The sequence below is a fragment of the Clupea harengus genome, chromosome 12 (genome assembly GCF_900700415.2).
Source record: "Clupea harengus chromosome 12, Ch_v2.0.2, whole genome shotgun sequence".
NCBI lineage: Eukaryota > Metazoa > Chordata > Actinopteri > Clupeiformes > Clupeidae > Clupea > Clupea harengus.
Genome location: NC_045163.1, coordinates 13,522,757 through 13,539,155, shown reverse-complemented (window position 1 = coordinate 13,539,155; position 16,399 = coordinate 13,522,757). Strand labels below are relative to the sequence as shown.

The window sequence follows — 16,399 nt, the reverse complement described above, 5'->3', positions numbered from 1 at the left end:
GCTGTGCTCGGCTGAACTGACCAGTAAAGTCATATCAGGCGGGGGGATGGGGGATTGGGGGCAGACGCCTGTGTCGTTATTGACGACCCACATCAATCCAATCAAACAGACCTGAAAATGCTGAGCTAGTCCCCCTTAAGCGCATCCCCCCCCCTCCCCCTCTGTCCACCGAGCAGAGTTCTCGGTCTCCATAGTGAGACGAGCACTGACGCAATGCAAGGCAAACATGTGCCTTTGTGACCTTAGAGATTCTCAAAAGGACACACGCTGCGTCTAATCCCTTTTAGCAGGGATCCGTTTGGGCTGCAAGTGGCCTGCATGTGCAGCCTCAATTAGCTGTTTGGGTGTTTACAGCGAAAGCCCCACTGTTGTTGCTGCTGCTGCTGCTGCTGTTGTTGTTACCGTTGTTGTTGTGGTGGTTGTGGCTCTAGCGGCAGCTGTGTAACTGGGCAGTGGTCAGGCCCCATCCACAAGGGCACTTCGCTGTCTGGCAGCGATACTGATCACAGCGCTGGGGGAAGTCTGACTAGCTGATCACTGCACTGTCGGGGTGATTAGGCAAGGTGTGGTGAACAGTGGGTGTGCATGTGCATGTGTGTGAGGTGTGCATGTGTACGAACGTGCATTAGTGTGTGTGTGTGTGTGTGTGTCTGTGAGTGTGAGCGAGTGTGCCCATGTGTGTCACCATAACCAGGCAGCCAAGATAAACAGCTGCAGCAATCCCGAGGCTTGGGGTTGACAGACAAGCAAAAGACACACACGCACTCAAACACACACACACACACACACACACACACACACCAGTGCTGTTGCTAGCTAACTGCAGAGTATATTCTAATTACACTGTCTGCTGCTGCGGATGCTGCCACTGTGTCAATGCTGCTGCTGATGCCTTAAACACATGCACAGACACAGACACACGCGCACAAGGCTAAGCCCCACCGTGCTGTTGCTAGCTTCCAGAAACAAAACACACTGCAGGCAGATGAGCAGACGTCTGCCGCCAAGATAAACGAGACCTCAATGCATAAGGTACAGACAGAGAGACGAAGGAGAGGAGGAGGGGTATATGTATACTCACTCCAGTGTCAGCCCCGGAATCCTCAACCTCTCCCGCTGGGCTTTCATGGCTCCAAAGCACTCGCTGTCTCTATTGTGCACATGATACGGTCAACCTTCACGCACCCCCATCTGCACTGACAAAGAGCCAGAGCCAGAGCCAGAGCGAGCTACCGTGCAGGAGAGAGGGGGAACTGGTGAGTGCTTTCGTGAAAATAGAGAGAAGGTAAAAAAAGGAGGAGGGGAAAAACCCTCTTGTGGGTGTTTTTTATTTCTCTCTCTCTCTCTCTCTCTCCCCCTGTCGCTGCCTCAACTTCCACCCGAGCTGTCAGATGAGAGTGTCAAGCCGCCTGTGGACGGCTGTAGAGGTTGGACAAAGCACCCCCCCTCCCTCTCCCCTTCGCTCTCGCGCTCTCTTTCTCCACCTCCTCCCCCCCTCTTCTTTTTTTTCCCCCTCCCCTAACACACGCCCCCTTCTGCCTCACTCTCTCTCAAACACTCACATGCGTTCAGCTGTGCCTTAGCCCCGCCTCCTGCTCACACACGCACACACACGGTCCTGCATCACCACTTTAAAAAACACACTCGCTCACACGGCATGGGCTCCAAAGGCAAGGTGAGCTCCACAGGATGGGAGACATTCCTGACGCTTCACAAAAACAGCAGTGCCTGCCCGCCTGACTGCCTGACTGCAGCCTGGCTCATTTTTGCTTTGTCATGTCATATAGCAGAGACTAAGGGCCCAGGAAGAAGAACAGTGTGCCAGAGAGGAAAACATCTGAAAACGATGCTGAGGGAACCATCCAAACGCCTGTATGTATTATGAAAGGCACATGTGTTTTTAAGGAACATATATTAAATATAAAGGTATGCTGCGACAGATGCAAAAAAGACAATACCTGTATCAAAATGATGTGTGTGTGTGTGTGTGTTATAATTGTTAAATCATACAGGGTCAGCTTATAACAAAAAGAAACTGACCTTCCTTAAATATCATCATAAGAAGTTCCATCTAACATGTGCAGGACGTTCTGGAAGTTTCTGCGTATGTGCTGAATTAGACTCTACTCATTGAGGACAAAGGTACTTTGAGATTGCAGCTCTAATGAGCTTGAGAATCACAAAGCGGAAAAGCCACGGGTTTCTGGTAAAGACCTGATAATGAGATTCAGTACAGAAGGAAATCAGAGCTGAACTCTTTATAGGAGAGTTCTGCTGCTGATACCAGAAAGACTTCTTGCAGAAAGGACAACGCATTGACTCCATATAGTAAAGCCTGTTTTAGGGTATCCTCGACAATGTTAAAGTGTGCACCTTTCATCAAAGCACCAATAGATGCACACAAACATCAGTAAAACTTCAAAGGCAAAGTCCGAGCTGTACCCATACATATCATGTTAAACTCACAACAAAATTTGTCAAAGCTATATAGCAGTTAGAACAGTACATTTGAACAGCAATGAGTTTCAGCCTCCCCAAAACTCCCTGTCCTCTCCCCTGATGCTGTGCATTACCGACACACAAGATCAGCAGACACACGGCACGGTACTCTATAAACACCAGGCCCCCCCCTCAGCCCCTGCAGCCCATCTCCAGAGGGAGCCCAGGCCCTCCGCCTCTCCGACGCTTTAGCTCTGCCGCATCTCAGCGACACATGAATTGTTGATGCTGGTGCCCAGCAGGTTCGAGGAAAGCGTGTGTGTGCGGCTGACAGCTTGCATCCTGTCACAGGCGTGGTGTCACGCAGCAGCAGCAGCAGCAACAGCAACAGCAGCGCCCACCGACAGTCAGCAAGCTAACTGGGGCATGAGAGAGAAGGGGAGAGAGAGGGAACGAGGAAGCGGAGAAAGCAGGGAGCAGGATAAGCACCTAGACAAGTGCTGCGGCACACAAGTAGGCCAAGATTCCAACCAGCCAGCTAATGCTCATTCATTCATTCATACAACACACACTCCGTCGGGAGAACCTCCGCTGCCGCCTCTTTCCAAGTTTTCCCTTCTCAGAACGCTTGACTGGTTAACGAGGCACAAGCAGCATCAGGGCAACAGGCACAATGATGTTTAAGGAGGATTATGGTCGTAACGTAAGAACAGCATAACGGCTCTTATTGATTATGTAAGCAGAGGGAGAGGTTGGAGTCGGTTTTACTGTACTAAAAAGCAAAGGGCTCGCTAAAAGAGTGCTTTTGGTAAAGGATCTGCATCTGGGAGTGTCGAGTGGTTGCAGCAAGAAGAGGTTCTGGAGCATTAACCTTAAATAGATTTAAACAAGCTACGGTGTTTCCTCAAGGGTGGCACCTGACCGGACCTCAGCTTAGGCCTCATAGCCCACTTACTCATAACCTGGAAAACAGTAGTTTGTTTCACGGCAACCACATGTGCCTTGTGCAATGCCTTCAAAGCAAAAATTATTGGGAATTGATTGAGAGTGCGATTTCCTACATTCACTCCGTACAATACCAACAAAAAACTCAGAAACAATGTTCACAGAATATACACATAAAGGACATAAAGCGTGTATAAAGAGTAAAACTACATACACCACTGGTTTCAGAGGCCGACCACCTGTTCAGCACATCAGTGGCACAAAGTACACAGTGGCCAGCCACCAGTCTGTTTGCTTTGTGTTTCTGCGTGTGTTCTCACAGAACCACCCTGCACTCCGACAGGCAAACAGTCAGATTGGTGCAGCTCCGTCAACAGAGTGAGGTTGCCACTTCACCGCTCTCCACGCCTCAGCCCAGCAACCACCTTCAGAGCCCCTTGGCAACCGTCAACAAAACCGACGGCCATCTTTAAGAGCACATTCATCATTCGGAACGGCTGTTTGTCACGTTGGGACGCTTCATAAATCACCAGCACAAAGGCCAAAGATTCATTGACATGCCATCTCTCTACCCAATTTCTACGGCTGGATATGCATCCGTGGACCAAGAGAGAATCTACAGACTACCCCCAAGCATAAAATGACAATATTTCAATGTCAGGAGAGGTTTCTCCTGTGCTCTACTTTCCTTCTATTGTTCCCAGTGTAAATAGGTGTTATTCTCTTGTGTCTACAGCAGAGGAGGAGAGAGCAGGATGTGCTATTCTTTTGCTGAAAAGGAACAGGAGACGGCGACAAAGCGTGCACAGACAGAATTTCAATACAACACTGGGAGGGGGAGAAAATGTTAAACAAAGAGGAAAAGTCATTGACGAAACAAAAGGGAGGTGTTCTCTAAGGTAGTTTGTTCTCCCCAAGGTATAGACAATACAACACTCATGCACAAATAACCCAGTATGTCCAAATTATTTTCAATACCTTAAACTTAGCCATAACCATTTTTCAACAGACAGGCTACTCTATGTACTATGTACAGATAGGTCTAAACATGTGGTGCCTGAATAAAAAACAGTTTGTATAGGTAGAGTAGAATTCACCAGTAGGGGGAGTGCTTTAGCCCATTCCAGCTTTAGTGGAGGGACTTGATGGGGGTCAGGATACATGGCAGAGATTCAAGGAGCAGATGTCTCCATTCTCATGATCAGGCCAAGTGCCAAGCTCTGATGGGGAAAATATTTCACCTGTGCGGACCTGAAGGGAGTCATTCCTCTCCCTCCCTCCCTCCCTCCCTCCCTCTTCAGGGAAGGGCCTGCATACCGCTAATCTGGACCTCATAAACATTTTACACTATTTAATAGCAGCGCATGCTAGCCCAGATGGAAAACGAGATGTTTCATAAAAGACCTAATAAATCAGCCTCTTCATATATCTTTCAAGTGATTAGCTTAGGAGCTATGGTGCGGGAATGGGATGTTGAACTTCTGATGCCCCCCCTTTGCTCAGATCGGTTGCATGTAATACATCTGACTTATGCGACCATGGCAGGCGCAAGACTCATTAAGGTCGCTACAAAAACAACAGCCACAGGCTATATTTAGACCAATGAAAAATCAAACCTTTGACCTATGTAGTGACAAGCACTTTCAAGAAGGGTGGCTGTTACATGCATATTAACTAACCCACAAAAAAATTGAGCAAATAAAGTACTTGGGTGATTATCTTAGCGATGACTAGTGTGACCCCAACAACAACCACATTAATCAATAACAGTCTCTGGATAGACATAACACAATCAGGTGGTGACAGCATGACGTCTTAGACAATGCAGGAGGCAAAAGGCAGCGTGTGCAAAAGTCCTCTATCTCACTCTTTAGAGTAGTCTGAGTGTGATCAGTGTACAAAAGCACAGAGATGAAAGAATGAGAGGAACATGAGGCAACGGTGAGATTTCCATGGCAACTTCACTGGCTCTGCGTCCGAAAGAGACACGTCGCTGTTTCTTTCCTGCAGCAGCAGTCTCCTGGCTGTCATTAGTGGGTCGCCTCCGTCTGTATGTGCTGAGGGAGCAGGTGTGGGACGAGACACACTGTGCCAAGTTATTACACACACACACAGAGCCCTAAAACAACACACACAATCCGGGGAAGGTTCCACGTGGCAAACCACATCTTTAAATGGCCTGGAAAACCCTCGAGACTGATACCACCTTCCCCTGTGACCACAGGAAGAGATGGATCTAGAAGCTGTTGAGCTATATTTCAAGCCCCCTCCGTCCCTGTCCCCGTCCCCCGAGGAACCCTGTCCCACACACACACACACACACACACACGCTCAATGAAGCATAACCAAATAACCTACATGGGATGTATCAAGATCTTACTCTCTGTTTCACACCTTGCCGTGACATTTCATTTCCGACTCTCTTTTGAGGCTGTTAAAATGTGAGTGGGCTGGCACGTGGGTATTCTTGAACACACACAGGAGTATGAGGTTAAACTGCTGGTCTGAACTGCCCATGGCTGGAACCCCCCACAACAAACACAGCTCCACTAGAGATAATTAAATAGTCCTGCAATAGTTCTGCAACTTTGCCCACATGATCTCCTGCCAGTGATGTCCAAGGGTTGTGTAGTGTGATTAGCATATTGGATAGGGGGGGGGTTGCTGTTCTCTTTCAGTTGTGAGTGGCTTCAGGGTGACAAGGCCATAAACACCACCCATGTAGAGAGGTCGGCATAACCCCATTACAAAACAACAAGGGTAGTACAGAACGGATATGCTTTTACTGAGTTTCACAGCAAGAACTGCAGAGGTTCTCCAAGATGAAATGGATACTGGAGTGGAAGTATCCAGCAAAATCCTGATTGGGTTCATTCATACTACGTTTGAATACAATCCTGATTCCTGAGTGACTTTACCTTCATTCTACATTCAAACTGAACTCTCATTTGTTAGTAAGCCCCAGTTCATTCATTCCACATTCAAACTACATCCTGATTCCTTTGACCGACTCTCTTCATTCAGTCTACATTAGTTTCCGAGGCCAGTAGGCATCTGCACGTAGAGAGAATCAATCCATCTGGAGGCCTGCGGCACATAAATGCCTTGTGTAAATAGGCTCTTAGATCCCAGGCCATAATATGTGGACCATAAATATGATTCAGAGGTGCAGCTCCCCTGGGAAGTAGGAGTGTTATATTAGCCTTTAGGTCACCAGTAATAAGGCCGCTCGGCGAGTCCCCAGGTCCAGGCCTGGAATCTAATTTGCGCCTGAGAATTAAATAGCCAGACACTGCCAAAATTCAAGGATAGGTGTCACAGAGGAGAACTGACACCCAGAATGGATAGTCTGTCTTTCCCTTTGTGGGTCATTGTTAAATATATGCACACAGGGGGGGGGGCAACTGTTGAAAAACATGATATTGACGGGGTTTACCAGGGTTATAGATAAGACACGCTTTAAGTACTATGATACACACTGTGTAGCATTACATTTTGAATGTACCCAACAACACGGCATAAATAATTTAGTGTACTTCCCATTGGGAACCGGCAAAATCACACATCCTTTCCATCAACATTCCACTACTTCAGCTAAAGCTTCTTTGTCCACAGCATTGATAAGGAGTGCATAGCAGAACACTAGATCAGCAGTGAAGGATACACAACTCAAACTCAGCTTGCGATTACAAGCATGTCAGAGGCTTTCTGTGTGTTTATTAAGCAGTCATGTCTCTTCTCTAGCTGTGTGGCTCATTTTAATAAAATTAAAGATCAGCACCGACAAGATTTAATTCGAATGCAAGTAGGGTGAAACTTCTCACTTTTGACTCTAAATGCTCTATGGGCTATTTCCTGATGATGGCCACAAAGTGCACAAAAATGCAAAAGACCTAAGCAATAGATAAATAACATCCTTTTTTACTTACAAACTCCCTCTTCTGGGTAGACTGAGCTCCTTCTGTGGGCAAAAGAACAAAAGTGAAGCATGTTAGATTTTGTGTAATCTCTCAAATTAGCACGCACTAAAAATAACACAATATGTGGAAGCAGACAAAGTATGGGGTGTCAAGTGATAACAGACAAAAAACCTAAATTAACTGACCACGTTTAGTTGCATGGTTTTCCCCTGGTAATAGTGCTATTACAATTGTTGTGCCATTTTGTGACAATCTATTTTGACAGATACACAGACAGGAAAACAACAGGTGCTATTCAGTGCAAAACATATCACATTTCCAAATAAACAAATACTCCAACAAACCAACATCAACACCAGCTCCTGAGTAAGCGATCTGGGGATTTCCCCAACACGTGATCTCAAACACCCAGATTCTGTCCCAAACAGCCGTCAAGGCGCCTCACCCTCCCAGGCTCTTAGCCATGGAAGCAGACCCTTATGCTACGTGTCCTCCACGAGTGCCTGCCTGGCTGAGATGCCAGCTCCTCATGCCATGACCTCACTCTCCTGGCTCTAAAGGAACGACCCAGTTTCTCTATTGCCTCCACAAACGGATCCAAACACTGAGTCACTCGCGATGAATAATTAACCAACGTGCCATTCTCCCACCCCAGCCTGATATGAAATGCATTACTGCAGTAAATATATCTGATGAAGATGGAAGAGGATATCATCTCAGGTGATGAGCACATATGTCATGCTTGCATATGTCATGCTTGCATAGGTCATGCCTGCATGTTTGTTTAGGTCTGGCTAAGGTAAAATACATATATATTTATTTGTCAAATAAAAGGGAAAACCAACACATTTTTGGCAGCAATTTCAGCATTTTCATTGATTAACCCAATAAGTAGATTACAGCTATTGACAAACAAAAGCCATCCATAACGATATGGTGAAAACAACTCCATCATTTTAATTCTGCAGTTTAAAAGGAAATGATTATAAGAGTTATTCTTCAATAAAATTAATATCCAAACTTCAGCTAAAAACTGAATGAACCAAGTGTCTAAATGGCCCAATTGGCAAAAGCAATGAAATGATCATTAATCAAATTAGATTAAAATGGTTTAAAAAATGCCGGCATTGCCCATTGTACGTCAACTAAATATGACGTGCCAGGACAACGTTTTGTTGTGTTTACAAATTAATACATGATGAGGAGGATGTACTGCATACAAAAGGCCTATACCACCATAAAAAGAAAAGCAATGACACAGAGACGCCACCAGAGGGCAGCATTTGCAATAAATAAATGGGCACTTGGGACTCAGTGCTCATGCACAGGTGACATGAACTGGCAATGCAAATCTGGTGTAAATGTGAAAGTGATTCGATGGGTTGAAAAAAACACACTGAAAAAGGCAACAGCACTCACACAAAGGCAATGCTATATGGCCAGAGGCTTTCAGTAAAGCATTGAACTGAATTAAAATAAAATTGAGATTAAAATTAGATTAAAAAAAAAAAACACTCTCTCAATGGTCTCTGGGGAGGAATTGTGTTTATCCAGCTCCTGCATTCAATTTTCACCTCAGGAGAAATGGAAATGAAAAGCGGAAAATTACACAAATTTGAGCCACCAACATCACCATAACTACAGGCACAGCGAGCAAATACTCAGGAAGGCATCAAAACAAAAAAAGCTCCTTATGCCAGACTCCGAGTAATAGCATGCAACGTGTGAAAACTGCACAATCTACTAAAACATAGCACATGCCCCTTTGTCTCAAATAAACCATTAATTCAAATTCCACCCTGACTAATAAGAGAGGTGCTGTGAGTCAACGGTAGACCCTCTGGTCATCCATCAGGGCTAAGTGTGCAGCCCCCACCTGCTGCTCATCTGGGCGGATGGGTCAGCGTGACATTGGGAAGGAGCTCCACTCCCGTTAGCATGGCTAATTAGCGCAGCCCGAGTGATTTACACTGATGGTGGGGGGAAGGAGGGGGGAGCGGGGCAATATCAGCTGCAGTAAAGATAGAGTGAGAAAGAGAGAGAGAGAGAGAGAGAGAGAGAGAGAGAGAGAGGGAGAGAAAACATCTACTCAGGAAAAAACAATGAAAACTGGGCAAAGAGCGCTGCAATTAAACAGCATGAATAAACCATAGGTTCTCCACAAGATATAAGCACCTGGCTGCACATGTACAGCAGCATTAACACAACGAGGTCAATTCAATCTTTGAGAGGGGGGGGGGGCAAAAGATCCCAAGACACCGACTGTTAAGTGTGGGGGAGGTAACCCCGGAGTTTGGGTCAACTGTTTCTTCAAATGACCTGCTTCTCAACCAAGGCCCACAAAATCGTCCCCAGTCCAGCCAACAGGCTACCTCCAGCCCAGAACACAGCCAGAGAAAGGTGCCTGCAGGCTACTGACACACTTTAATGACTGTGGCAATGAGTCACATCATACAGGTGGATGCCTCTTAGTAATGGAGATAATAGCAGTCCCTCTACAATGAGCATGACGTGTTTCTGTTAAGCAAGAAAACGTATATATAGCACTTATATAAAGTGTAACCACTGCTTCATTCATTCTTTTCCCCATCGATACTTCTTCAACTGCTCATGAATATGAATCTTGGTGTAAAGGTGGTCTATTCAGGAACTCTGTTCTGCAGCTCTCTTGTGGATCTGGCATTGATGCCTCCGAGTTGAAAGGGGCTGCGGTGCGATGTCGTGATAACGAGTGGGAGCCGACAAAAGGAACGCAGCAGGTTCTGCTGAAGCGATCACGTGGCTGAGGCTTTATTCTCCATCTGGGTTTGACATGCATCTTAACGACACTAACTTTCCCTCCGCAACATACTGGGTAAATGACATTAAAAAAAAGACAGCGAGGGGAAAAAGGGAGGGAGAGAAATAGAATCTTTCCAAGTCTCCTCACAACATCAAAAAGGAGGAACTCTGCGTGGTCCTCCCTAATGACAGCTCTTCAGGTGTGTATGGCAATGAGTGTGTGCGAGCGTGTAGGTGTGTGTGTGTGTGTGTGTGTGTGTGTTGTGTGTGTGTGTGTGTGACTGTGTATGTGTGACTGTGTTTGAGAGAAAACATTGCAGTAAGTGACTCTGCCGCGGCTGTCATCTGCTGTCCCCCTCCTCACAATACTGGCTGACGGAAGAGGACTATGAGATCAGAGAGACTGATGCGCTCACGCTCTGATTGGTCCACCTCCTGTGGAGCTGGACGGCTCCGTGGCGATGACTCTGGTGATGTATGTTGGGGTCGGGTGCGCTTAGAGAGGGGTTGGCCACAGAGATCAGAGGCACGCGCCGTTCAATCTATCTGCCGCCCGCAGAGGGGCGAGAGGTCGTGTGACAGAGCAGCAGAGGCCAGGCTTGACAACCACTGACTAAACGCTGACAACAAAGAGCCTTACAAGAAGGGGCTACAAGCTGGGATGGGGTGATGATGTAAGACAGACAGCCAGACAGAGAGAGAGAGAGAACGAGAGAGAAAGAGATATCAGCGTACACCCCGACAGGCATTGAACCAGACATGATGCAATTTGACTGCCGCCTGTTTCTAAGATCGAGAACAGTTCTGGGTTCAAAACAGTTCCCAGATAAAGAACAGATTACTTTGACCAGTCAGTGAAGGACTGTTGACAGCTTCCAGACAGGTGTTGGTGCATTAGCTATGTCCTCACACAGGAATACCAAAGCAAAGGCAGTACAATATGTACCATCCTCTCAAGGACAACACCAAATGAATGTCAGGACAATAGACCTGTGAATGTACGCCAAATGAATATAGGTGCAATCGTGTCTAAATGTTAATACTTTCCTCACGAGGGCCACCAAGGCCAACTGGTACCATCCTGACACCAGCACCAATAGAATGTTACTGATCTCACCCGACTGGATAGGTGTCAACTATTCAACACACAACAGCAGATCAATTAAGTTGAACACATGGAGGACACACAAGTGTGGTGTCTACCATAGTGGTTAAACAATAGATCAGCCCCACATCAGTCTCATGACTCAGTCTCACCAGTCTCATAAAATATACTAAACTATCAATTTGGAACTGTTAACTTAATAACTACAACCAAAATGACCACATCATTAAAGGTCTTTGGAGGTTGCCAGCATTCATTCTTGTGCAACATTAAATAGACCAGCATATACAATAATAAAAGCATTTATTTACAAAGTAAAACTCAATATTTATATTCTAACTAGATGCTAAACGTTTCATCAGAAAGCAGATATCTGACAATTTGTCTCAATTATAATCCAGCATGTTCCAACTGCATTTCATTTTCCTCTCAATCCTCTTCAAAGCCACAGGTCTGCCATTTGATCTACCTGTGATTAATGCATCATTTACCTGCTTGTATCACTGGCCTGAATTAACTGTACTTCGATACTTCATACTGTAAAATACAGTGCAGTACAGAAGAAAGCCTCACAAACAGGGAGAGGGACCGATGGTACATTTTCACAAAGTCAATGTGTTTTGAGGTGAGACTGATCATTAAGTCAGTGCAGATAGAAAACTAGACTGTAGAAGCTGGGTGGTTGAGGATGAGCCTGTGTGTTTCTGAAGTAAAAAAAAAAAAAGAAAGAAAGAAAACTTTTAATGAATTCTCAAAGGGATTTTCTGGATTCACAACGAAGAGATTGATTTCACACCTTCATTATTTTTTCACTAAGCTCTCTTGTCTTTATAGAAGTGGCCGTGTCATGAAACGAATCGCACAGAATAAAAAAAAATGTCTGCAAATCCTCAGGAAACATGTTTTGATGTACAATTTCCTTACATCGGCACCACAAAGCACCAGAGGGGGGGGCTGCTTGTTTCTCAAGCGACATGTAACATGTTTGCCGCTTCAGCTGATCCCTGATCAGACTCCATAGCCACCACCTTCTGCTGCTGACACAAATTGTTGGCTGAACATGTGAGAGCGGTTTGTGGGTTTGTCTTTTTTTGTCTCGTTTCCTCCACCTCCCTGCTTTCTGCCTCAGTGGCGCAGTGAAATCCTACAGCCGATCCAGTGCGGAGACTGTAAAGCTATACAACAGAGCAGAGGCTGAGGTTGTTTATAGAAAGATCACCGCAGACAGCGCTGATTAGCACCGTTCCAAATTAACAGCCATCTGCGCACCTGTCAAAACTCATCAACGGCAGACATCCAAATGTTCCAGCATGGCACGGATCCTAAAAGTAACATCAGCGATGTTGAGCATGTGGCCCAGCCCACATGATACTCATACATAAGGAAGCATGACATGGATGTGGGGAAGGCACCAATGTTGTTATGTCAGTTGCCAGAAATACCTCAATAAGAACCCCCTACAATTGCATTTCACCATTTGTCACCCCTGTAATGACGCGGTTCAGGGAAGTACCAGGACACGCACTTTATACTAAGATAAGCCAAGGATTTATTTCAAGTAAGCTAAACAAAACGAGAGAAAAAGGCACGATCAGAATCATAAAGGCGGCAAAACTGTCAGTAGGAAAGTCAGTAAAAATCAGGATGGAAAGGAAGTGTTGGATGAGCGTTAGGTGTTGTGCAGTGTAAAACAGTGCGACAAACGCAAAACAAAGGCCAACTGAAGAGAAGTACATGTGCCACCTGTCTCTCCCTCCTCTCTGGGGCCGGCCTAACTGAGATTTTAAAAGAGGTGGACACAAGTGAGGCAGATCTCAGGTGACCCGCCGGGAGGAACCAATTTAAAAAAGGGACAGGGGCAACAGAAAGAAGCGAACAAGCCCAAGGGCCGTCACACCATGGATAAACGGGGAACATGATAAAAGCGATATTGGACTATATCCTGATAAATTCTTAATAAAAATTCTGGATAACAGGATATTGTTCGCTCTATAGAACCAGTGCCTTACAATACTGACAAAAAAAACATCTAACAGTACAACTGCTGATTTTGTCAATATCTATTTGCAATGGGTCGATTCCCACCAACTCTTTGGCCTTTTGTGTGCAAAAGGATTGGAAGGACTTCAAAATCTTCAAACCTGCGTCAAAGTTAAAACCGGTTTGATCGAAGACACTGGAAGGTTCTCTCATGCAAGGAATTATAAGATATTGATAGAAGACTTCAAAAAGACCTGGAGGCTTTTGAAGGAACCGTTTCAAACCTGCGCTACATTGATCAGATGAAATTTTCAAAAGAGCTCTCGCTCATCGTTCCTTAAACTTTCAAAAAGCTGAAGAGAGATCTCTGCAAACAGACGCACACAGGGCGAAACAGTAGCAGCTCAGATACCGAGCCAAGCAATACAAAACGTAGGAGTCAAAAGGAGTTATGAAGTCTTGACATGAGGTGGGTTTCTCCTACTTCTGGTAGTAGGCCGAGTAACGCCAATACCCACCCAACCACCCAGAGGGCCAGTGTCTTTGGATGACCGCTACTGAAACCTCCTCCAGCCCTCCGTTGTGGCATCAAAGCTGTGTTAAGGCCTCTTTAAAGAGTCTCTTGTGATGCAGTATTAATAATTCCCTTTGAGTTGGCTAAGGTTTCTTACCCATCAAGATCAAAAGTGCACATACTTGCACTAGGGATAAAACGCTGACTTGCATGAAATTGGGGGGGTTGCATGCATGCATGTGTGTGTGTATGTGTGTGTTTGTGTGTGTGTGTATATGTGTGTGCATGTGTGTGTTTGTGTGAGTGCTTTCCTCTTCAAGTCCTCAGCAGCCCATGATGCATGTTTCAGGTTGAAAACAAACCCAGTGACATGATTTGTAGTCTGCTACCACAGTCCCCTACCTCCAAATTCAATCCAGATATGGCAGACATGAACTCATTTTGAAAAGGAAAAGAAAAAGAGCAGAAAGAAATAGAATACATGCTCCAGCTCAGTAAGAGTGTAAAGACATTTAAAAAAAAATGTGCACAGAAGTAAAACTGGGAGAGTGTCACGGATACACAAGACACAGGAAATGTGCATGGAGCACCTTTTGTTGTTCATTGGCAACCCTTTACCAAAGGAGACCACCTTCAGTCGAGATTAAAGGTTCAAAACAACAGTGCAAAACGCATACGTCGCAGCATTTCATGGTAGACTGAGGGAAAACAGAATGCATTTTTGGGGCACAGGCTGACAGCAGGCATGAAAGCGGAGCAGTCAACCAGTACTGAGGACAAAGCTCTTTGTTTGTGTGTGTGTGTGTGTTTGTGTTCTTATGTATGTGTGCGCAAGCTTTTCATTTTTACGTCTCTAACTCTCTCTTTTTCTCCCTCTCTGTGTGTGAGGTGTTACTCGTATCGGGGCTACGGTGACAGTATGCAGTATAGGTTTACCTCCTCAGCCACACAATTAAAAACGAAAGAGACATTTCAAAATACTTTTAGTCTGGCGGCTAATAGATTGATTGATGAGTGTTGGCTTACCATGGAGCCAGATGTTGTCTCTGCTTCATCAGGAGAATCGCACTAAGCTCTGGCGTATGCCTACTGACCACATTCCGTGGTAAATAAGCATCTTTTGATCAGAAGAGAAAGGGGGTGCAGGGTTTTACACTCAAATTTGCAATTAGTTGGAGATAGGAGAGGATGAACATGAGGAATGAGAGTTGGCCTTTCAGGTGATGACTGGTGTTTCAAATGAGACTTGATTAAAATTTCTTCACTTGAAAAATCACTTAAAGTCAGGGATTCTTCTTTTTTAGTGCAAGTGTCATCGCTGTGAGGTTTATCACTCACCCCGCGCACACTCAGGTTTTAAAAAGAGCATAAAGACGGAAAAGTCGCCCACTGACGCCAGATGGGGAACAACAGAGAAGGGAAAAAAAGGTAACTCAATGTTCTAAAGAGCGTGGACATGAGTACCTAAAATTGGCAGCTTATTTATTCACCAAACACAACACACAAAGCACCACACACACACACACCACACACAACACACACACACACACACACACACAGGGGTCTGACTTCAATCTTTAAAAGGGGAGCACGAGTATCTTGGGTATATCTCAGTATTGGCGAGGGTCGTGAAGATCAATACACCACATGATGTGATCATGGCATCTAAGAGGGGGCCAAGCTCACACTGGCCTCATGAGCAGGGCTGTTGTTGGGATTTCCAGCGTGACTGACAGCCAACAATAACGCAATCAGCAGCAGAGTCAGTGCTGATCTCTAAAAGCTGCAGAGAGTGTATCAGATAAATGTGTGTGGGGTGGTGGGGGCTGTGAAGAGAGTGTTTTCTTATTGGCTTTCTGTAAGGTTAGCCCAGACACTTGTAGAATACAATATACACTACAGCTCACCCTCATGCTCTCGACAAACAGCTCACAAGCGGCATGAGGTGAATGCAGTCTCTGTTGGATCTGATACGCTTTCGACTGCGATCACTCTAAAACTACTTCCATTTTTGACCCAAAATGCACACTTAGCAAAACATTTTGACAGTCCTCTTTCCGACACACTTAATGACCGTTTTCCTGATATTGATTTTGTGCATGTTCCCTTAGGGTGGAGGGGGCTGGGTGGGGGGGGGTTTACTTTAGTGTTTATGGCGAAGCTCACAGTTCCTGCCGCTTATATCCACTGATCAATGTGCTGACATCTAAACTGCTCTTCACATCGGGAGATGGAACATTATAAATGTGGCAATTCTCCTTCCCGATGAGTCACGCAACCATTTCTCAGAGCCAGGCACATCACGCTCTCGAGCAAAAGCAATAGCACATCTCTCTCCATGTGCAGCCCTTTCAGTACCTCAACGGATTACAACACAATGCATCACAGACCTTGGGGGCCAAATCAAACAGAGCACAGAGCAAATGAAAAGAAAGCCTTCGGTTTATGTGGGTAACATTCGCTGCAATTAACGTGTCCTTGTTATAAAAAAAAAAAAATTAAAAAAAATGTGTGATTAATACAACAGTCTTGATTACATCTCCGAGTGCCCACTAGGGTTATAATAAAGCCAACAACAAAGGAAGAATGCCACAGAAACAAAGAACAAAATATGTCTGCCGTTTACTGGTCAGCGCTGATACTAACCTGAACAATAAAAAAACACACTGTCCTGTCGTCATGTTTAACAAAAGTTACCCTTGTATGAAAGAGACC

General features: G+C 45.3%; 1 protein-coding gene across 9 annotated transcripts in view; it reads right to left on the bottom strand.

Moving 5' to 3' along the window:
• The window catches only part of mast4 (microtubule associated serine/threonine kinase family member 4), a 109,507-nt gene that overhangs the window by 47,008 nt on the left and 46,100 nt on the right, over nt 1–16,399 (bottom strand). For 8 of the 9 annotated variants that reach the window (XM_031577267.2, XM_031577268.2, XM_031577269.2 and 5 more), the window contains one exon: nt 7,314–7,345. In XM_031577267.2, the coding sequence (XP_031433127.1) occupies nt 7,314–7,345 (32 nt within the window). Of the gene's footprint in view, nt 1–1,081; nt 1,917–7,313; nt 7,346–16,399 lie in introns of those variants that run through there. The other variant, XM_031577275.2, reaches the window with a different exon arrangement.